This window comes from Peromyscus maniculatus, chromosome 5 (assembly GCF_049852395.1).
Source record: "Peromyscus maniculatus bairdii isolate BWxNUB_F1_BW_parent chromosome 5, HU_Pman_BW_mat_3.1, whole genome shotgun sequence".
In the NCBI taxonomy this organism is placed as follows: Eukaryota; Metazoa; Chordata; class Mammalia; order Rodentia; family Cricetidae; genus Peromyscus; species Peromyscus maniculatus.
Window position 1 is genome coordinate 75942349 of NC_134856.1, and position 24438 is coordinate 75966786.

General features: G+C 36.3%; 1 protein-coding gene across 1 annotated transcript in view; it reads right to left on the reverse strand.

Moving 5' to 3' along the window:
- Window positions 1–24438, reverse strand: part of Malrd1 (MAM and LDL receptor class A domain containing 1) — a 602817-nt gene that overhangs the window by 469915 nt on the left and 108464 nt on the right. Inside the window, exons 13-14 of the mRNA XM_076572692.1 lie at window positions 16433–16606; window positions 8972–9092 (exon numbers count right to left, since the gene is read on the reverse strand). Coding sequence (XP_076428807.1) covers window positions 8972–9092; window positions 16433–16606 — 295 coding nt within the window. The remainder of the gene's footprint in view (window positions 1–8971; window positions 9093–16432; window positions 16607–24438) is intronic.

Sequence of the window (24438 nt, forward strand, 5' to 3'; positions counted from 1 at the left end):
TGGAGGGAGAAGAGAATAAGGAAAGAAAGTAGTGGGGAAGGAGGGAGGGGGAAGATTCTTGAAAACCTGTATACTTAAGTTGCAACTTAATTATACTAAAAGTGAATATAAAATAATGAATTAAATTATCCAAAGCTACCAACATTCTATAGAACTTGACAGTTTCTACATATTTCATACATTTTTTAAAAAATAATTCTCTCTCACTTATGAAAACTGAATATATAAAATAAATTCACCATGCTTCTAAAATCTGAACATAATCTAGAAGTACTAGAATTCTAAATCTTTAATATGCATAATAATTTTTGAAGTAGGTCCTAAAAGAAAAAGAAGTTAACTTAGGTTAGTGATAGCCATAAAAGTGAGAAAATTATATTAAAATTCAACTAAAACATTAAACATTTGAACAGAACCATAGTGTTCCATTCCCAGTAAGATTTCTGTTTATGATTGAGCACTGGGGGACATGATATCTTTTTCTCTGGGCAGGGAAGTCCCATGCTCTAAGGAACTTGGGTTCTCTATGGGAAAATCTTTATGCTAGCTAGTTCAAAGCTAGAATCCCAGCCTAAAATCCACACCAGTCCGTCTAACATCCTTACAAAAGCATGAGAAAATCAGATCCTCTCAATCTTCACTGAACCGTTACCTCATCTTAACTCAGAATCTTTAATGAAAGATCCATTTTTAAAAAGAAACGAAGCATTAGCATTTCTATGAATAAACAGATTCACAGGAGAAAATCAACACTCCAAAATATAGCAAGCAAAGAAAACAAATTAAACCTTTGGAGGTTGAGAGTTCATTTGCTAATTTTAAACTCAATTCACTATGATTATTGCCTGAATAGTATCCCTCTTATGTCTATAAATCTATCTTTTTACATATTTGTGATACATAATATAGGTTTGGGGTTTTATAAGAGATAGAAAGAACATAGTGGTGGGTAGGTAGAAAGGGGGCTGGATCTGGGAGGAGTTAGGAGAGGGATGTGAATATGATCAAAACATATCATATGAAAAAATTTGTATTACTAAAGGAAAAGCGTCAGTTGTTATTTTGAGGACATAAGTCCTTGACACTCCAGACAGCATGCACTGTGCTTCCATGTGGCATTCTAGAAGACTTAGAGAGTTGTTTCTCTTCCAAGAATGAGTCTCATCAACTGGTTAGAACTTAATATTACTCAAATTAACCACAAGAGTGACTGGAAAATCTCAGTCTGGGGCTAGGATGACCTTGAAAAGTCAGAAGGGCTGTACAATGTGTGCCTAGGGGAGCAGGTTTTAAAGGTAGACTGTGTTTAGAGTCTACCAGCTATAGGCTATGCAGCACCAGGCAAGTATGATGGCCACAAATTTATTACATTGACTTCAAAACCACCCTGCTTTGAAATTGAAAAGATTTCTCTTTTGAATGGCTCAGTGTCAGACTTTGTAGTGGAAGTAGTTTCTTTCCTTTTAGGATGGGGGTTCTAGTAGGGTTTTGCTGTTTGTCTAGGTACCTGCCCCATAACTGCACGAATTGAAAGAAACCAATTATAGTTCTCTTCTGTCATGAACATATTGAGGTATTTTGTCCTTTATTAACATGGGCATCCTGAAAATAACACTGTCAGTGATACACTGGCTATGACAAAGTAAACCCAGCAAAGATCTTCGTCTAATGGCTCCTTCAGAGTCAGCTCCTGTGTGAGGATAGTGAGATCACCTACTTGTTCCTTCTTTGCATTCTGTCTCAGCCCTAGAAACGATTTCTTTTTTCTTTGTTGTTCTCTTGTATTTCTTTTTGTAGCTATCTACTTTTTAGCACATAATAATTCTTTACAGTAGATTTTGACTCTTTAAATTACTTGTGTCGTTTTCTATTTTCTGAAGAGACACCATTGATGATAACATCTATAAAATGAGGAAAGTAATAGTGCCTACCTCTTGGATTTGTTTTGCTGTAAAAGATTTTATAACACTTCAGGGTAGGCTTCATGCACATCAGTAGATGGCCAATACAAAACAAACTCGATGATAATTTTACAGGTTTATTGGTCTCATAGTTCTTTGGGGATTTTGCTCTTTTGCTTGTATATTTTGGTTTCTGGTTTTGTGTTTTTTGTGGAGGGTTTCTTTTACATGAGTTTCTTGTTTGGTTGGTTGGCTGTTTTTTTTTTTTTTGAGACAGAAAAAGAACAGGCATAGAGTTGGGTGGGTAGAGTGGTCAAGAGGATCTGGGAGGAGTTGAGGGAAGGGAAAAGCATGGTCAGAATATATTGTATGAAATTATTTCATTAAAAAGACTTTATACAAAGTTTTGAAACTAAGTACATTTGGTCAGAATTAATTATGTCAGTTATAATAATGCAACTATAGAAGCATTAATTTATAACAGAAGTTTCTATATATATGTACATATACATATATATTATGTAGTAAGAAAAATAAACAGCACATTGTAAAATTCCTGCTTAGAAAATTTCTATCTGTATAGACTGCATTTTCCAACTCTCTTGAGTAGTTATTTGCAGTAGTTATTTGTGTACACTTCTACCTAGTCAGCTTTGTATAGTCATACCATTAGGTGTATTCAAAGTATACAATCTGACTTCATGGGATTTTGATGATAGAAGTATTGTTCCAATAAACAACATTATCGTGTCTACCATCTCATACTCTTTGCCTTTGGAGTTTGGGTGGTGTGTGTGTGTGTTTATAAGTAATTGTAATGGGGCTGGAGAGATGGCTCAGAGGTTAAGAGCACTGACTGCTCTTCCAGAGGTCCTGAGTTCAATTCCCAGCAACCACATGGTGGCTCACAACCATCTGTAATGAGATCTGGCACCCTCTTCTGGTGTGCAGGCAGAATACTGTATACATAATAAATAAATCTTTTAAAAAAAATAAGTAATTGTAAGATCAATTAAATTTACTCATTTGTTAGAAATCATCACTATATACAATCTTATTAACAGATAGATTTGCACATCTTATAGGCTTCCTACATTGTGCGCCTTTACATCTCCCAACTTCTCCCCAGATCCTCATATCCACAGTTATATTATTTCTCTTGGCCTTCTTATATATATATCAGCCAAACAATGTAATATCTTTGTTTCTTTTCTAATTTATTACAATATCACATAGTCCATCCTTGTTAAGGCAAATGACAGGATCTCATCATAAAGTTCAGTATTACGTCATTTTTTAAACATATACTCCCTTCTTTGTCATTTTATCTGTTAATGGACACGGGTTATTTTCTGATGTTGGCCTTTATAAACAATGATGCAGCATACCTGGGAATATCCAGACTTATCTGATGGTAATTTCATTTTCTCTGAGCAGTTTCCCAGAATGGGAATAACCAAGCCACATGATGCTTCTCTTTTTAATTTCTTTAGGCATCTCCACATTGTTCTCCATAACTCTGACAACCTATATTTCTATCAACAGTACTCAATAGTATGCATCAGTATACATGACATTGTCTTATGGTAATGATTAATGGCACTAAGCAATTTCATATACCAGTTAGCTATATTATACCTTGTTTAGAGAAATACCACTCGAGTCCTTTGTCTAATTTTAAATCAGGGTTTTTCTCTGTTATTAAGTTAAATGTATTCTTCATAATTTTTGAGTGCCAACCCCCATAATATAGAAAATTTACAAACATATTCTCCAGTCATCAGGTTGTTCTTTTCCTATGCATGGGCATTTCAGGATAATGTAGTCACACTAATTCTTTCTAATGTTTGTAGCTTATATCATTATCTTCTGGTTTTATGATTTTAGATCTTCTGTTTAGGACTTTTACAGATCTGATCATCTTCATTATATAGTTCTCATTAGACTAGTATAGTTTACACATACAGAGGATAAATATAGACACATAAATCCTGGCAGAATGAGTCATACTTTCAGTCATGTTGGCCTTCACACATTGTCTGACCACTTGGGTATGAAATCACAGACCTTGCTAAATGAAATACAGTTTTGTATCATCTGGAGATGCAAACTGAGCTTCAACTTAAGATCAATAGCATTCTATCTTCTATCTCCAATTAAATGGAATGTTTAATTGTCTCAACAATACTCATTTCTATAAGAGCCAATGGGAAAGAAAACTAATAAAAGGAGAAATTCAAAGGAAAAGTTTTGAGATTTCAAATATAATAAATTAGTCATGGTTTATGGTTCCACTTGCTGTTTGCATTATACATGGAATACAAAGGAGAGGTAAGTGCACCAGAGTTATCTGAAGTAGTGCAATTCTCTGTGTGCTATAAAAACTTTCCAGAAGCTTCAGTTCAAATACAGTGTTTTTCAAAGGCCTAGCCAATCTGCCTCACAAATATGAAACTACCAGTTTGCGATGGGCACATTTTCAAGTTCCTTTGTCCAGGGTCTCATTCAGCTTCTGCCCAGGTGAAGTCTTTACTCATAAGCAGATCATACAGTAACATGGCAGACATAATGTGAACTAGTAGAACTGAGGGTATTTTCTTTATGTAAAATCATTAGTACTTCATGAATCATACATTTAAAATCAGCCTGGCTAGATTTATGGTTGAAATAACTGGGTTTGACATACAAAAATAATTCTGTCTTATGTCACAAGAAGAGTTATTCATACATGTGATCAAGTTTTCTCACAGACCTGCTAAGGTTAACTTCATTTATATTTAAAGTTTTTCAACACTCTTGCTTGTCAAGGCCAAAAAAATAACAAAGTACCTAAGCCAAGAAAGACAGAAAGGTATCAGAAGCAAGGTTACTGCATGGCCTTTTGCACCTCCCTGTGTGAAAGTTGACCTTAACAATTTCTTTGACATACTTGCTGGTAACAGGTCCTAAGAACCTCAGTCTACCCAGAGTCTAAACCATAAGAAGAATGAATGCTACACAGAGACCAAATGAGATTAGACGAGATCGGGTGCATTCAGGGTGGTATGGCTGTAGACCACAGAGACCAAATGAAACTGAACTTGTGGACCTTGCTCAGACCCCTCCCCACCCGCCATTGATCTATTACCATTCCATCATATGCTCTTTTGTCCAGTTGCATTTCTACGTAGCTGCTCATCCTTTATGGAACCTAAGCTCAACCGTGGACAATTTTTCTTGGGAACTTCGGTTTATTCCTGAACTTTCCTATGTTACATTAAACTTTGTTTAAATAAATTTGCTATGCTTTTCTCTTGTTAACCTATCTTTTATATAAAGGAATGTAAGGTGTGGTCTTTGTAAGTGGAGAAAAGTATGAAACCTTCCTTCTCCTACACCTTCAATTATACTGCATTCAATATCAACTTTAAAACTTGCATATTATTGAAATTCTTTTAACATGGTCTATAATTAAAAAATGATTAATTAACAAAAATAAGGCAATACTAAGTAACTTTTAAAAACTCATCAATTATTAAATGCATGATTACATCTACTTCTTTGTATTCCTCATTATTTATAAGAAACATTCACACACAGATGGTACTTGGAAAGGTTTATTATGCATGTATGATATAAATTCTCATGCATATAATGTTAACACAGAGAATTATATATTCTGTAGAATGAAGGATATTTTCAAGTGGGTTAGAGAAATGGATCATCAGTAAAGAACACTGGCTGCTTTTCTAGAAGATCCAGGTTTGATCCCCAGCACCCACATGTCAGCTCAAAATCATCTGTAACTCTAGTTACAGGAGAGCCATCTCCCTGTTCTGGACTCTGAAGGCACTACACACACAATGCACAGATATACATGCTGGCAAAACACTCATACACACAAAGTAATAAATAATTTGAAAATATTAAAGCCATCTTCAATACAGAATTTATACTTAAAAATAGTATTCACAATACCTAATATATGTAGTTACTATGTGCCAATCATGAATGGATGGGTAAAGAAAATTTGAGATGCACACATTTAGCCATTAATAATAATGGTATTCTACAAGAAATTTCATAGGTAATTATATGGAACTAGAAAAAAACATCCTGAGTGAGGTATCTCAGACACAGATAAATATGATATATATTCACTTATATGTGGATATTAGCTGTTAATTCAGTGGTAACCAAACTAAACGCTGCCGACGTTAGCTACAGTATAAGAGACTGGGGAGGGGTGGGCAGATACATCTTGTTAGGAACAGGAAATAGAATAGATAGTTATGGATGGGTGGGGGAGTTCTGGAAGGGGAGGATCAAGTGGGGAGGGGAAGAGAAAAGTGGTTCAAGGAAGCAAGGATGGGTAGCAATAGCTTAAATTAAGAGCTATATGAGGGGTTGTATAGAAACCTAATGCAGTAGGTGCTTCCTAACATATATACATACATAAAGACAATCTAAATGGAATCACAAAATAAAGGGAAGATAGAACTCCCAAATGGACATCTCTTCTCACCAAAATAAAGCTTCTAGTACAAGGATTGGGTTGCATATAATAGAGTTGTTGGCCGTATGGGAATTCCTAAACAATACAGGTGAGTGTAAATGCTATAGGTGGATTTTCACAAGTGATAGCAAGGCCTCATTACTGAAGACAAAATCTACACAACTCAATGAACATGGAGAAATCAACTTGGTGCCTACGTAGAGCCTTCACCACTGTGTTCTAGCATCTTTGGTACTGGAAGGTATTCTGTATGCTACCAAAATAGAACCATAAACACCAATGCAGCCACAAAGCCTTTGATCTACAAAGCTGTCCAGATTATAAGGTATGCTAGGGCAATGGTGACATAAAGTTTCTGAGAGCAACCAACCAATTTGATTTAAAGACCACTCAACAAGATGGAATCCATATGTGACACTGCTTGGGTGACCCGGAACCTGAGACCAGCTAGCCCAGGGATCAAGGGGGAAAACAAATTTTATTGTCCTGCTAAAAAAGTGTAGCAATAAAATGACTCTTAATGACATTCTGCCATACCCATAAATCAGTGCCTTGCTCATGCATCATCAGAGAGGCCTTCTCCTGCAGCAGATGAGAACAAATACAGGGATATTACAAATATCCTTACAAATACACAGATAGATATTACACAGCAAATAAGAGACATTGGAAGACTCAGCCCTAAGTGGGATGTCTCCATCAAATTCTTTTCCTGGGGGCTCAGAGAACTCCGCAGAAGAGGAGGCAGGAGGAGTGTAAAAGCCAGAAGGGATAGGAGATGCCAAGAAAACAAAGCCCTTCCAACAAGATCAAAGCTCGTAAGAACTCATGGAAGCTGAGGCAGCCTGCACAGGACCTGCACAGGTCTGCAACCAGGTGCTCTGCATATATATTATGGCTTCTAGTTTAACATTTTTATGGAATTCCTAAATGTGTGAACAAGTGAGTCTCTAATTCTTGTGCCTTCTTTTGGGCTCTTTTCCTTCTCTTTGGTTTGTCCAATTCTGACACGTTAGTTATTGTTATCTTATTATTATCCTTTAGAGTTCTGTCTATTTTCTAATGGGAAAGAGAAAAAAATAGATCCAGATGGGAAGAGACGGGGAGAAGAACTGATAGGAACAGAGGGAAGAGAAACTGTAATCAGGATATATTACATGAGGGAAAAAGTCTATTTTCAATATAGGAAGAAAAGAATTTTAAATCATAGATTAAAAAAATGGTTACCCATTATTTGTATCAGATGGATAGACATGGTTATGATTAAGCTAAGTGAATAAGACAGACTATCAAATACGGTATATTTTCTCCAATATGTGGATATTTAAAATAAGCCAATTAAAGTACATGGTACAGATTGCTATAGGCTGAGAAGGCTGGCCAAAGGAAGATAGAGACTGGTTAGAAAATGACAACTAAGATATACTTAGATAAAAGCAGCAAGTTACAATGTTTTCTACAGTACAGTGGAGTGATTATAGTTGATAATAACCTATTATAAGAATTTAAGAGCTCCAATAATGAGGAGATAGATGTATTAGTTGTCCTGATTTGTTCAGTATACATTGTATCCATGTATTGAAATATCATACTCTCACCCATAAATATGTGCATTTATTAAGTGTTAATTAAAAATTTAAATATTAAGAAGATAAAAAAGCTAACCCACCAAATCTGATTTTTATCCAGTATATGCATCTATCAAATTTTGAAAGTAAAATCTATAAATTTGATTATAAGTAAAAATATTAACTTTAAAAATTAGCTCTCTAGTCCAGATCTCAACAGAGAAATGTATATTCTACTGTGTGTGTGTGTGTGTGTGTGTGTGTGCGCCCAAGCTGGTCCTGAAGTCAATGATTTTCAGTAGTTGTCTTATCTCAGTTTCCTAAGTAGGCAGGAAACCACACACACAAATTCTGCCATGCAGGGCTCAGAGCTGAGTAATACTACTGATGAATTCCCCCCACAAGGAGCCTGCATAGCACTTTAGGGGTCTATGCAGATTAGCCAGTGTGGAAGGAGCTTTCAACTCAGTTCTAGTCTGGGTGTTCTATGGCCTGTGACCACACTTAAGCAAGTAGCTCTATACTCACTGGGTCACACACACAAATAAAGAAGGTATGAATGGAGGAGGAGGGACTCATTGAGAAGGGGCTAGTGGAGAATAGAAAGCAGGGGGTGAGGGAGAATAATAAAGTGGAGAAATGTATGAAAGGGAAAGATAGCTTTAAAACAACAACAACAACAAAAACTTGTTCTAGGCCGGGCGGTGGTGGTGCATGCTTTTAGTCTCAGCACTTGGGAGGCTGAGGCAGATGGATCTCAGTGAGTTTGAGGCCAGCTTGGTCTACAGATCGAGATCCAGGACAGCCAGAACTGTTACACAGAGAAACCCTGTCTTGAAAAACGAAAAAAATTGTTCTGTAAATAAGATTATTTATTAACATTAAAAAATATATCCAGCATATCCACACCCTGTATTAAATACTAGTGACTATAATACATTTTAATGAATAAAGTCAAATTGCTTGAATGTTTAAAATTTCAATAATCACAAGAAAATAAATCTTACCTTTGTTTTGTAAGCTGGTACTTCGAAGTGACTTATAGGAAATTTTGCATTCCTGGGATATACTGATGTTGTCTACAGCAACAGTGGCATTTGACGACAAAACAGTAGCTTCCAAAATTAACTGTTATTGCAGAAAGATAAAGTTATTAAAAACATACCATAGAAATAAAATTTCAAGATCATTTCACTTCAATAAAGAAACTCATTTACACCTGTTCCATTTTTCAATCTAATTTTAGAAAACTGTTGTGACCTGAGCATTCAAATTATAAAGTTATGTAGTCATAACTGCTTTGACAGCCTCTTATATAACCTTGATATGTTAGGTAACCTTGTTTCAGTTAAAAGTTGCAGCATTCATCACTAGTGAAGGGCATACTTCCCATTGGAGCCATTAAGCGTCATATGCATTTAAAATGAGCTCTTTGGGGTAATCAACTGTGTGGTTTACAACTCAATTTAATTGAGATATGAATTCATTGTAATGGTTTGTCTGGAGTGATTCATTTCCACATCTGAATATTTTAATATGCATATATATTATGTATAAATTTAGAAACATACTTTTGTGTGATAAAGATTACAATCATTAACCATGTATAGCCATTAGTTGTATTCATTTACTAAAGCAATAGAAGGCATTTATCTAATTTTATTCCAAAACTCTGAATGGTGACTTGACATAATTTTGTTTTCTCTCCTGTTAATCACTCACACTCTTACATGATTCTTCTATTGCAAAAGGAAGAAAAGATCGAGGGAGGAAAACAGAGAAGGTGGGAAAGTAAGGATAGGGAGAAGATGCCGGAGAAAGGATGAAGGGAAGAGGAAGGGAGCAAGATAAAGAAATGTGGCGGGGGAGGGCAGAAGAGAATGGAGGAGAAAGAGACAGACGTAGATTAGTTCTAGAGCCCTGAGGAGGGGACCAAAATACACAATCTTTAGACAGACTTGGTAGTTATAGCTGTATCTTAGCATCTAATATCAAGAAGCTAATGGCTTACTTACGTTGAGGCTCAGAACATGCTTCTCCACATCTGGCATTTCAGACATCATTCTGACTGTGTTTTTATGTTGCCTTTGTACAGAAATCTCTGAGTTACCTTTGTATGGAAATCTCTGAGTTACCTCTCCTAAAAATAGGTCACATGATTGCAATGTAGCAGGTGACCTGACCCATAATCAAAGGAGATTTCTACATGGAGGAGCCGAAGGGAATCTGAAGAAAGTGGCTTGGTGAAGCTCCTTTTAATATAGAACCTTTAGATCATATTTTTTGTTCAATTATATTTCTGCTTATCTGTCCATTCTCATTGAACCTAATCATTAGGTTACAATTTATTTGTGGTAACTTTAAGCTCTAAAATTCCCCTTTTATATCTCATTGCTATATATCATTGATAATATGCATATATATTGATAGTATGCAATGATAATGTCAATTAAAATAAAATGTGTAATTCCTCAGATCCAGAAAGGAGACATTTTTCGAAGAGAAAAGGAAGAATGTTGGAGATACCACTCTGTTCTTGAAGAGAAATGTGTTTTTACTCTATATATGTAACTGATGGATCCTGACTAAAGATGAAGTAGAAAAATGATATAGACCATGAAGATTTGCATATTTCATTTTGGCTAAACAGAAATACCAGGTGATTCACTAATACTATTAAATTGTACTTTTAAACATAACTCAAAAGTCAAAGGTAACTGATATTCAGTCATTTCCAACTCCACTGGTTTTACTTCTATGCAATTAAATTCATGACCACATATTGAAAGATTACAATGATACTATTAATTAAAAATCACCCACTTTTAAAAAATGGTTCTTCAATCTTACAGTACATAACTGTAAATAATTATCAGCTCATGTCTATTTCTATTTTTATAAAAAAAATTGGCATTTAGTGTTTATGTACATGTGAGGGCACATGTCTGTGTGCCTGTGTGTGCAGGTACATGTTTGTTATGACATATCTGTGGAAGTGAAATAATAATGTGTATGAGTCAATTTTCAACTTCCAATCTGTGGGAATTAAACTCAGGTCCCCAGGCTTGCCAGGGTGTGACTTTTCCACTGAGATGTGCCATCTCACCAAACCATTATTTTTAATCACCGTTTTTATCAAACAGGTCTTTTGTATTGTGACTAAAAGTTGTTGCCTTTTGGAACTAGAGGATCAAGGATTAACAAATGTGGAACAGTTTATTTAGAAGAAATGTTTCAACAATGGAAAAGGGAAGCTAAAATATTCCTTTGATAAGATCCTCCAGTAACATGAAAACTCGATTTTCTAATTAAATAGAGCTGCATTTCCCTTTGAAAATTACTTTTAAGACTTTGTTAGTTTTGTTTAATCCAATTAAAATTATTTTGAAAACCACAAAATTTCTTGCTTTCAGAAATTATAGCTCTTGATGTTGTTAACATTCAAGTGATTACTTAATACATCAGCAAAACTAGGAGCTTTCCCAGAAAAAAACAAAACATAACATCTTCTTACCTTGTTATATAAAACAACCCAAAGAAAATTATTTAACAAACAGAAAATAGAATCTGTTAGAATTAGAAAGAAACTAGAATGTGATAGCTTTTAAAAATATTGACTGTATCAATAAGAGGAACAGCCATTTCTTCTGTAGAACTTGCAAAATACAGTCCACAACTTTAAACTTGTGAACATGGCATAGCTTTTGTACTCATTTTAAAGTAAAAAAAAAAAAAAGTTTAGAAAAGTAACTGGCTAAATATCACAGAGTCACTGTGAAGAATGTCTAGCTTAAGATATTGTTAGTTGTAATTATACAGTATTACATCATTTAGTGGAATAAAGAGATCTCTGTTCCTTAGCATATGATTCACACCAAAACTACTGATCAACTCAAGATTTCCTGAGATCCCAAACAGAGAAGACTGAGGACATAGCAACTTTATGCAGATGATATTTATTTCTGTGTTACAAATCTTACCCTTCCCTGACTCTTCAAATAAGTCTATGAAATTGTTATTGATTAATAATAATAACTGATAGAGAACGAACATCAAATCAATCATTGTGGAAAATATAAACATCATTTTCAGATAAAACCTAAAATATGACACAACTATGTTTAAATAGTAGCATGTACATTAGCTCAATAAGAAATCATGGGACAGTACTCAGACAAAAAAAAAAACCTTTAGATATTAGAATTTGGAAGTAAAGTTACAAAAGAATGAAATTCCAAACTGCAAAAATATTTTTTTGTGAAAAGCTCAGCATAACAGCTGAACAGGAACAGACCAAGTTTAAACAGATTGGAAAGAATATAATGAACTATTTGACTAAAATTCTTCCAATTCTTCTACCCAGGTGATGGAGAGATTTCTGAAAGGCTGTTAAATTAATTTTCTTATAGAATCAACAAGAAGTCTAATCCTTTCCCAGCAGGAGGATGAAAGTCCTAGCAAGTAAGGGTGATTATTTCCTAGGAAACTCAAAGCAATTTGTTCCCTATTATGGTCTCCGATTCACATCAAAGCACCACACTGCATCCAAATTTCATGCTTCAAATGAAATACATAGGTCTCATAATCCAGGGCCTTTCTTCTTTCCCATGTTTAGACTGGATTGGATTACCCTAAACAAATATGTTCAGAGCTTAACCATATGGAGCTAAGACCAGGGCTACCTTAAACGATGCAGCCCACTAAACTTAAGTGTCCAAACCTTAGAGTGTTTCAAAACTACTCACTTTAAATATCTTCAGATTTGAGTACCAGATAGAATATCTATGGGTACAATATCATCTTTATTTGTTGTTGATACATTAGCTTGTATGTAGCTAGAAGCTTCATATATAATTTCAGGATTTAAAATACATAGTTAGAGAAATCAGATTAAAACCAAGATAATATCAGCATTTTCTGGTATAGGTGACAAAAGGTACAAACCAGACCGAGGAGATTGTATCTTTTTGAATAATTAATGTTAATATATGAGCAGTCTGCTGATATTTTTTCAAGGTATGACTACGTGTATATTTATTTTTCTATTTATTACTTGCTATAAACTCCTTATAAATGTATATCCTATTGTAGTAAATTGTTTATAGCATATAAGTATACATATTTTATATATTATATGCATACGTACAAATATACAAATCTGAACTGAACTATATATCAAAGTTATTGTAAGTCCACAATTCTTATCCAAAGTCTATGAGGGACAGATGGTTTCAGGATCTGAATAGTTTCAAATTAAGAGTGGTTAGTGTAACCTGAGTACCATTTCTTACTGTTTGTACTATAGGAAATGTGCACAACATAGTAAAAACAAATCCAGAGTTAAATAAACTGTCTGAAGACCTCACATTGATTCATGTCAGGTATGTTTTTTTTTTTAACTCTCAATATCCCAAAGGATACTGCTTTCCAGGTTAATTTCAGAAGTTTCTGACTTGAGATTATAGACTTATAATGATAAAATTTGGTGGTAAAGCTTAAGGGATTCCTCCCTTTGATTCTTTTCACTTGTCTGTATTTTCCAAAACAAATGTGTGCTACAGTGAGTATATAAAAGGATTAAAGAAAGGCAGAGGAGAATTATAGCCTGTTCTTGGGTGAATTAAACATGAATAAGGCTCAGCAAAAGACCAATATCAAGGATTGTTGGAAAGAAAAGCCAAAACATGGTGCCAAATCTCACAGGTGTGGGACAGAGAACATGAAATCAGTAGTCAGAGTCATGTTCGAAACTATCACCATCTGAGGTCACCACATCACAAAGCAACACAAAACGGCCAACCAATCTACAACCTAGTTGGTATGGTCTCAGATAGGGACCGGTAGTCTCAATTTGCATAGAAAAGCAAATCCAAAACTCAAACCCCAAACAAGTAATATCAGAGAGAATAAAGTCTCCACTTTGTTGAAATTCTCCAGGAGCAGTGGAGGGCAGGCATTTCAGTTCATAATATTTCTCAGATAGCTAGACCTCTCAACAGTTACTCTCTTTTCTTCTCAATGTCAATCAATAACAAACTTTGATAGATTATTTCGATGAGCTTCTGTCTAAATAAAAATGAATATATTGAAGCAGTCGAATGTAGAATACAAACACTAGAGACGAAGAATAAATTAACCCCATTTTCTTGTCCCATTCTAAGTAATGGAGACTAACACTGAGATGAATTGATGGGGGCGGAGGGCTTTGTGTCAAACACTTCTCCCAGCAGAGGCCATCAGCACTGTTTTATCCACTAATGTTGCCATTGAATCAGGAGATTTCTCTAACGAGGGAAGTATCTAATTATTGAATCCAAAGTTTTGATCAAAAGGACTCCTCCTTTCAAAGTACGAAGGAATCTTACCACTGATTTTATATCCACTATTCCTGAGCAATATGGAAATAATAACCACCACAGGAACAATAATCGCTTCCTTGTGTGTTAGTTACTTCATGCTAGATTCTCTGTATTTTACATGTATCTACATATATAATCTAATCCATATAATGCTTCTATAAAGTGAATAGTCATAAAGTTAATGTTTGTTACATATTTCTATGTTCACTGGAAGGAAATGACGTGTAGTAACCATCCTCCCCCTGCTGCCACTCTTTCTGATGAAGGGAACAATGGTTAGCTAATGGGGGATGGTAGAAGAGGGCACTGAGCAGACTCAACTTATCCCCCTTTTCCATTCCAGCTTCCTTTTTCAGGGGAGGCTGCTGGTTTCCAGGAGACACATGGCCAGTGTTAACCTTCAAGTTGACAGGAACTAGAATAACCTGGGAGAAAGGCTCCTGGGCATGCCTGTGTGGGGATTATCTTGATTAAGTTGATTAATCTTGGAATACCTATGTCCAAGTGGATAAAACCATTACCTGGGCAGGGATTCTGAGCAGTGTAAAATGGAGAAAGCAATCTAATCAGTAGCTTGCATTTATCTCTCTCTCCTTTTTGATTGCAGAAGCCATGTGACCAGCTCCTTCAGACTCCTGCTATTGTGGCTTCCCTGCCAGTTGAGTGTAATCTGGAGCAGTGAATCAAAATAATTTATTTCTCCCTTAAATTGCTTTTGTCAGAGTATTTTATCACAGCAACAGGGAATGAAACTAAGATACACGCATACTGTTACTATTTATTACCAAGGACAAAAGGCTTTTCCTACAGTGAGAGCCCAGTATTTCTACAGCAGTCAGTTGCTATCTGGGTACTACGCAGTCTGAGTGCATGTCCTGTACTAAACATATTACTTTAGATTCTAATAGCGTCTGCTCCAAAATATTTTGCTTTCTGTTTGATGTCTGCATGTATCTCAACTGATTCTGAAGCAAACATTGGATGAATGTGTGTTATTTATCAACTCCAGTCCCAACAGTCAATCTCCTGTACCATACCAATAGGAGAAACAAGCATGGAAGGCTTAAGCAACTTCCCTATAATCATATATCTGGGCTTGAAACCAAAGTTCCAGAACCCACAAACACAGCCACCATTTTCACCATGGTCTCTTTAGTACTCAGCCTCCCTCAAAGTCCTTCGTTTATGATCACTATATTCTCTCAGATTAGGAAACAAAAAGATACAGGACAATATTTGCCATCACTGAGATGAATGAAAGGAATTTCATGGCCCCTGACTCTGGGATAATGTATTCTCAACACCACATAATTTGATCTAGTTTCTATAATTGCATCGTCTAGAAGAAAGTCACAGTCCGGGATGGTGGGAACAGCTGTATCCACCTAGTGAGTGAGCTGTAGTCACCTGCTTTTATTATTGAGCAAGACAACTATATTAAAGGGTAACAAACGTCCCTGTGCAGTAGGATGAAAATGTAGGCACGATCCAAATCACTTTTGTCTACCCCAGATATGCCGTACTCACTTAGGAAAACATTCTTTTTCTTCGTTTTTGACATGTTCATACACATATTGAATGAACTGTGATTATATTCATCCTCCTCGCCCTGTGTTATCCCTCTTCCTTTCCCTATGAACCCCATCTTATCACCTGGGTACCTCATTTAGAGGAAATGAATCTCTTCCCTTCCAGCAACCTGATTCATTAGCTCCCCAAGAAAAATTGTGCCATCATGGGCACCCCTTCTATGCATGATGGATGCTGGTGGTCCCAGCCTTATGCAGGTATCTATGTGTCCATGGTGGCAACTACTGTGTCATAACTAAGTGGCACTGTTTCATGACAGTCTTCCCCACCTTGCATCCCTGAAATTCTTTCCAAATTTCTCTTCGCTCAGCCATCTGATGTAAGTTTTATTTCTGATAGTTGCTACACTTCCATATATAATTCTGAGCATGTAGGCCAAGGTAGCTGTCTACTTGTCTCTGAACATTAATATCTTATTAATACTGCAAATATTCATTGGCCATGTTATCTTGTTGTCTGAAATGATTAGTATGAAACATACACCTTCTGATGAGCCGCATTAGTTGCTTATATGCTTACCTGGAAAGGAAAAGTAGACTCTCCAGCTTTTGCATGAAGATTGACTTTTGCTTGGCTCCACTGAGATTCAGGGAACCCGGTCACTTCACTCTGCTTTAGCAAACTGCCATCTAATGATGTTCTTGTGAAAACAGAGAGACGGGAATGCTCAGATAGATGATACCAAAACAGAACCTGCAGAGAAAAGTTCAGAATTATATATATTTACCTATCTAGTGTAGTTTGTCAGTCATTTAAAATAGCAGGCCATCAATTGGATGATAGATGTAACTAGATTGCCCTCACACTCAGTCTTAATGGGATGTCGCTGTCAAATCCCTCCCGTTGGGGCTCAAAGGAACCTGGATGAGGGGGAAAAAAAGAACCACAGGAGATAGAGAAAATATGGCCTTCTAAATCAACATGATCAAAGTACATATGAACTCATAGAGACTGAAGCAGCCTTCCCAGGGCCTGCACAGGTCTGCACCAGATGGGGTCTGAGAGCTAAAAGAAATGGACACATGCCTCCAGCCCTAACCCAGAAGCTATCTCCAACTGATAGCCAACTGTAAAAGAAAGTTTAGTTTTCCCTAAGGGAGTCTCACTAGAGAAACTACTCTTCAGGGTAGGCCACATGCTCAGCAGTAGATGGCCAAGAGAAAACAAACTGAACCTCTTTGGAGGTTCCTTGTCTCATAATGTTGTATCAGGGCTGCTTTTTGTTTTAATTTTAGTCTTATTCTTTATTTTTACTTTGCCATATTTTATTTATGGATTTATCTCTCATTTTACCCTATATGTCTTTTGGGAATATATTATGGTTTCCCAGTTTAATGTTTTTATAGGATTCTAGAGTGTGTGGATGAGTGGGTCTCTGACCGCATATCTGTTTGTTGTGCCTTTTTTCCTCTGTTTTGTCCTATTTCAATGTGTTAGTTTTTGCTTTATCGTGTTATGTTATGTTATGTTATGTTATGTTATGTTATGTTATGTTATGTTATGTTATGTTATGTCATGTTATGTTATGTTATGTTATGTTATAATCCCTTAGATTTTTTTATGAGAGAAAGAAAAGAGGGTGGATCTGGATAGGAGGGGAGAGGAATGGGGAGGAACTGTGAAGAGTAGAGAGAGGATATATCATAATCAGGATATATCATATGAGAAAAAATATTTTCAATAAAGGGAAAAAAGAAAATAGCAGGCCAGCAGGATGACTTAGAGGGCAGAGGCTCTTGCTGCTGCCAATACCATGTTTATTACCCATGACCAACTCATGTAAGTTGTCCTCTGATCTTCATATATTGACATACATACCCCCCTAAGTACACAAAATAATTTCTTATAAAAATAAAATTAAAATACCGCAGAATATTTTAATAATAAACATGACTTTGTTTTGCTCTGTCCTTAAAATGTGAAATTCCACAAAATGCTAATTACTTCCATTGAACCTGTCTTTATTTCTCCCCATCTGTGTAAGTTGTTATTTTTAACATTTGTCAAAATTGCATCAATAAATCAGATAAAAATAAGTTTGAGGATAAGTCGTTGCCAGCATCACCATGGGTCCTCCAATTCTACTCCCAGAGAAGTTTCCTTGGTTCCTACCCTATGGATTCTTGTAAGTCTGGGTTGTGCAAATCATGACTCAACATTACAACATTGGGAATAATTATATATGCTATTTCTATTCAAACCCCAAACCAGTAAAAGCATTCTCTGAAAATTAGGGTTTATTTTCAATACAGCAAAAATTATAACAAATAAGTTCAATAATTTTTCCATTATGATTTTACTGATGAACTTGAATGCTAATGGGATATTATTCATCAATAACTTAAGGCACATAAAATATTCTTTAGGAGGTTGGAAAATTTTAATCATTTTACCCCTTCGTCATCATTAGGGATGACGGCGTCTAAGGGGATGGTGGCTTAACTGTACACTGAAGAGAATAAAGAGAGTTCTCAGTTTGCTCTTAGCATCAGGAGCTCTAATTTGTTCCACCAACACTTAGCAGGCACTTTCTCAGGACCTGGTACTGTGTAAGGAAAAGATTAATCCTTTCAGTCTGGGGATGATTCATTCTGCATAATATTTTTTCAAAACTTCCACAAAATGAGGTTCAGATACACAGTGATTTTTCATCCTACCCATTATCATATAGAGAGCACCAAAGCTGTAGAGACATTGTAAGAAAAATGAAACATTCAAAGAGGGAGTTTTTTTAGCTGGTAAGAAAAAGATGTGTTTTTTTTTTCTTTTGTTCTTCAGTTAAAAATACTAGCCACTCTGTGTCTCAATTTGCCATTATTTTTTTGTGTAGATATGATTGCCATGACCTGATCAAAACATCCTTTCTGATTGTCCATTTCATCTTAGATTTTGTTACCTTGCTTACCTACATTCAGATCTTGACACGTAAATTAGACATGTAAAGCCAAAGGGAAGCATTTCATTAAATGTCATGAAAAGTGAGGCCTTGTTCCTCAACGGCAATTAAATTTTAGATCCCTGCAGTAAGTCTCACCATGTTCCCAGCTTGTGAATATGCAAAAAAGAGCTTTAAACCTGGCTGTGCAGGGGACGCTCACACCCCATCAGTATTTTGAGCTGTCAAACTGTCACTCAGCTCTTCACTAGTGTGAAGTCATTTTAATAGTTACTAAACATGAGTGCCAAGGAGATCCATATTCAACAGCAGAGGAGCTTACAAGTTATATTTAAGAGAATTTGCATTGTAGAGACATAAATCTTTCAGCTTAGTACAAACCAACCAACCTTCCAAAGTTAAGGGAGAAGTCATTGAACGAACTTAATACAACTGGGATTTCAAGTAGATACTCATCAAGGGTCTGGTATACACTCAGTGTTAAACCATTATGCTTTAAACTCAAATTCATGAGGCATCTTTTAAATTCCTTGCAGACCCATTACAGCAATTTGTGTGTAGTAGGTATTCCACTAATACACTGAAGGAAAAAAAAAGGAATACATGGACTGCATAGGGGTTTAGTTTCTATAAACATTTAGATAGAAAGGGGAGGCAAGAAAAAGGAGGAGGGAATAAGGAAAGAGGAGGGAAGGAAAGAATTTAAATCAGATAATGCATAATGTCTTGGATGCCCTTAGGAATCTAGAATATTCAATGGGAGTGGAGGAAGATTAGGAACTCTTGTGTAATAACAAAGGCATAAAATGGTGTAGATGTTTAAACATAAATTAAAACACAGCCAGAGAAAACTTCATTGTCTCAGTGACATTCAGTTTCCTAAGTGCTCAAGAGCCACAAAGACCTACTGATCACAGTACTGAGCCCACCACAGGAAATTTCCCATCATTGTAGCATATTGCTTTAAACAGAGCTTCAGAATGCTTAAAATTATACCATTATATACAGTAAAATACAATATTAATATATATACCTGAGTTTTTTACATTTGGTTTTCACTAAGGTATAATTTTTATTGAATATAACCATTCAAGACTGAGTTATTGTTATCAAGAAACCTCCATTTGATAATAAAACTCCCAAAGAGCAGATGATTGGTGGATACTTGTATTCAAAGCACTTGGAATACTGAGAAATAGAAAAAGCAATTTTGAGGCCAGCTCACACTACACAGAGAGCCTTTAAAAAATTGTTCCTATGGAACAATTACTTAACTGAAAATTAGAGTAGAAACTTAAATTCAGCTTATTTTATTCTCTAATTACATTGTGGTATTTATTTTAATATGGATTTGAAAAGCTAGGTACTATAGAAAGTACCTAATATCCTAGCACTCAGAACGCAGGAAGATCAAGAGTTCAGGGTTATCCTCAACTATAGAGTGAGGTCAAAGTCAGGGTGGTCTACATGAGACAATGTTTCCAAACAGGAGGAGGGGGATGGAAAGATGGCTCAGTAGTAAGAAGACTGTTTGCTATTCTAGAGAACCTGGGTTTGATTGCCAGCACACACATGGCAGCCTACAAACACCTATGATTCCAGTTCCAGGGGACCTGATGCCTTCTTTTGGCCTCCATGGGAATCAGGCAGGCATGTGGTACAATAGTCACACAGGCAAACTACTCATACATATTTTTCTTAATGCATAAAAGTTTATAGACAAACAAACATATACAAGCACACACACATATGCAATTTAGTACAAGTGGCAGGCTCCTTCTCAGGTGACTGACATCATCAGTAAGCCAGTAAGCTAGATCTAGCGACTCTGCTACTTAAGTCAATAAACAACACACTAGCATGTTACTTAGAATTGAAAGCCATTTCCTCCATATCTATGTTTTCTTTTTCATTGAGTTTTGATCTATCTTCATTCAAAAACTTGGCTCAAATTATCGATTTCTTTCCTTCTATCTCTTACAGCCTTTATCCCAATGTCTGTCTCTGAACTGTAATCCAATAGCTGAGGAGCACCCATGGAACTGGACTAGGCCCTCTGGATAAGTGAGACAGTTTTTTAGCTTGAACTGTTTAGGGGGCCCCGAGACAGTGAGATTGGGACCTGTCCTTAGTGCATGAGCTGGCTTTTTGGAACCTAGAGCCTATGCTGGGACACTTTGCTCAGCCTTGGTGCAGGGAAGAGGGGACTGGGCCTGCCTCAACTGAATGTACCAGGCTGAGCTGACTCCCCAGGGGAGACCTTGCCTTGGAGGAGATAGGAATGGGGAGTGGGTTGGTGGGGGGGGAGCTGGGGGGTGGGAGGAGGGAGGACAGGAGAATCCATGGTTGATATATAAAAGGAATAGAAAAATCTCTTAATAAAAAGAAAATATCCCCATGAGCTCCAGCATTTGAACATTTGGTGGCCAGTTAGTGGTGCTGTTTGGGGAGGTGTAGGAGGGTGGCCTTGTAGGAAGAAGTGTGTTGGGGGAGGGGAAGGGTTTGAGAGTTGAAAGCCTCACACTGTTCCTGTTTGCTCTCTGCTTCATGCTTGTGGTTAAAGATGGGAGCTTCCTGATGCAGCTTCCATGAGCTTTGCTTGCTGCCCTGCCTCTCCTCCATGATGGGCTTTTATTCCTCCAGAACCAGAAGCCCAAATAAAGTCTTTCTTCTGTAAGTTGCCTTGGTGTGTCATGTTATCATACCAACAGAAAAGTAACCAACATACCTCCCTGTCTCAGAACTCCTCAGCATGGTCATCTTGTCCTTTCTCAGGTGTATCCCCTGCCCTCAGCTACCTCTGCTTTTCTTGTTTTGCATCAGGCTATATATATATATATATATATATATATACATATATATATATATATATATACTCTGATATATATAATTTATTATTAATATATATAATATATATTATTTATTTCTGTTTTTGCCACACTTGCTACATATTTTAGCATTTAGAATAAGAATATCTATAATGACAAGGATAACAATTAACATACAAAAACAGGAAAAAAAAAGTGAAGACATTTGTAGGTCCCAACAATGTAACTAGGAATAAGTATTTTGGAGAGGATTACTCCATACTTACACATGTGCACACCCCTCCCTATCCCATGGTACTTGTATGAGTCTTAGTGTAATTGTATTTATTCCTAGTATTCATTCTCTGAGCAGGCTTAAGTGGAAGTTTAGCATCACCAGTAGAGCAGAACGTCTTTTAGTCACTGAAATCTTTAAGTGATATGAACATGTTGAACCTTTTCTCCACAGACTGGCCTCACCCAGAACCCATCAGAAAATATCTAAGCATTGCAACTGTGGGGAAATGTGTGAGAGCACCATTACTGACACACCCCAGAATCACTTATTCATGAACTGTTCCTTGATATGTGTTCATCACCTTACTTTTGGGGAAATTTCAAAATTGTCAGTGAGGGTGAATTTTGTAACTACTACTATATCATACTCACTTTCATGTACATTGAATCACTATATCAGTTATAGTTTGGGTATAGAGAATATTCTCCCTTTATGTTTGGGAAATTTGATTCTCAGCTAGTACCAATTTGTGGTATGTAGGAGCAAACTCTAGGAGGTGGAGCCTAGCCAGAGAAATTACATCACTGGTGGTGGGTTCTTTACCTCTCTGCTTCCTGTCCACCACAAGGTGAGAGTCAGTTCAGCAACTCAGCCATACTTCTGCCATTATTCCTAGCTGAAGAGCATAAATCCAGGTAACCATGGTGCTGAACTCTTATAAACCATGAGTTAAAATAAATAATTAAGTCCCTTGCTCCTTTAAGTTGCTTGGTCAGCTCTTTGTCACAGTACTAAGAAAAGTAGCTAATACAATGTCCTTGGCCAACCTCACATATCATCAGAGCAAACATGCGTTCAGTTTGCTGCTATTAAATTGCAGCCTCAAGAACTGTGATTCTCACGTAGTGATCATCTACATACTAAACCACAGGGAGAACGCTTGCATCATTTTAGCCATGAGTTCTGAGGGGAGAAGAGCCACTTTGAAGGTTTTGTTTTTGTTTTTGTTTTTTCCCCTCTTGACATCTTTGATTCTAATGCACATATGTCTCCCCTTGCATTGGCTGAGAAACTTAGGTCCAATTATAGAGAGTCTGCTCCTTCAAAACTTTCATGTGAAAGATAACCCTCCCTCATATAAGATAACCCTGCCTCATATTCACCTTTGTCCTGGTTTTCTCCTCTGTGTTTTTTGAAAAAGAACATGGTGAATTATGTTCAAACAAAGCCACATTAAAATAATTGCATAATAGTTGTAGAAGTAATTAAAACCACTGAAAGCTCAAGGTTCATATTATGGAGCTTTCTGTATTTAATGGCAAAATCCTAAAAGTAAAACACTGTGGGTTTTGTGCAGCAATAAATGTGAACTCAGAAAATATTAATGCTCACATTAATCTCCTTCATATTTCATATTTCCCAGCTAATTATAACCAGTAACTACACTTCAACATCAATGAGAAATGATGGCTTCTGGTCTGCATGTGTTCTGTTTGTCCTATCTCCTGTTTGGAGGAAATGGGCCAAGTTTCCACCAGTGGCTGAAGTGACTTTTGAAGCTTCGAAATTAAAGTTCACGTTGTGAACAATGACAAGCTGCAGGAACAATGCGCATGTTGGAGCCATGTGTTGACTATATATAAAGAACAAGGTAATTCATACAAAATGACCCTAAAATGTGCTATTAGAAAAAGGTGACTCAGAAGAAAGCTCATGTTTCTTCAAAGTCTTTTCAAAAACTAGCCTTAATGGTATCAGCCTGATATGACAGTGTAGGGAGAAAATAATCACATAATTTCGTAAGATGGAGGCTTTAATCATATCAAAGTGCCCAACTTGGGTGATTTTATTGCTTTCCTGCATTATTTTATAATGAAGAACATTTGTTCCATAAACAGAACTATTATCAATATGTTCTGAATCAGAGAATCAGCCAGATTCTCCAATTACCTAAGAAGACAAGAATTTGGTTTGGTTGCTTACTCTGTAACTTTTATAAAAGTATCATATATTACCCTGCACTTATAAATAAGGAAATTTTATATACTGAGAAAAATCCTTTGAGTGAGAGCATTAAATATTTGTATCTCTGGCCACAAATGGCCTCCCATGCAGTCTACTACTAGTTTCTAAGCTAGAATGTGCTATCAAGTAGCCCAAACTCCTCTCGAACACAAAGATGGAGAAAGTTGAAGCAGATGGATACAAAAACAAAAGCCAAATACTTCTACAAGTCTGTAGTGGGTCTTTGAAGCACTTTAATTTTCCACTTAAAATGGGGAACCATTAACTCAGTATCTGAAGCCACTGGAGAATAAAGCCTTAGTTCTGAGGTCAACATTAAACACCAGGAATGATGTTTGCACTGAGATCTATCTGCAAAACACCCACAGCAAAGCTACACATTTTACCAAAAACACAGAAAAGTTTCCTCAACAGGAACTGATGAAAACCTGACATCCCAATGGCTAACAATAATTAATGGTCTTCAACGAGCATATAGTGATGAAAAATACAGGACATCTTCAAAAAGAAAAACACACACACACACACACACATACACACACACACACACACACACACA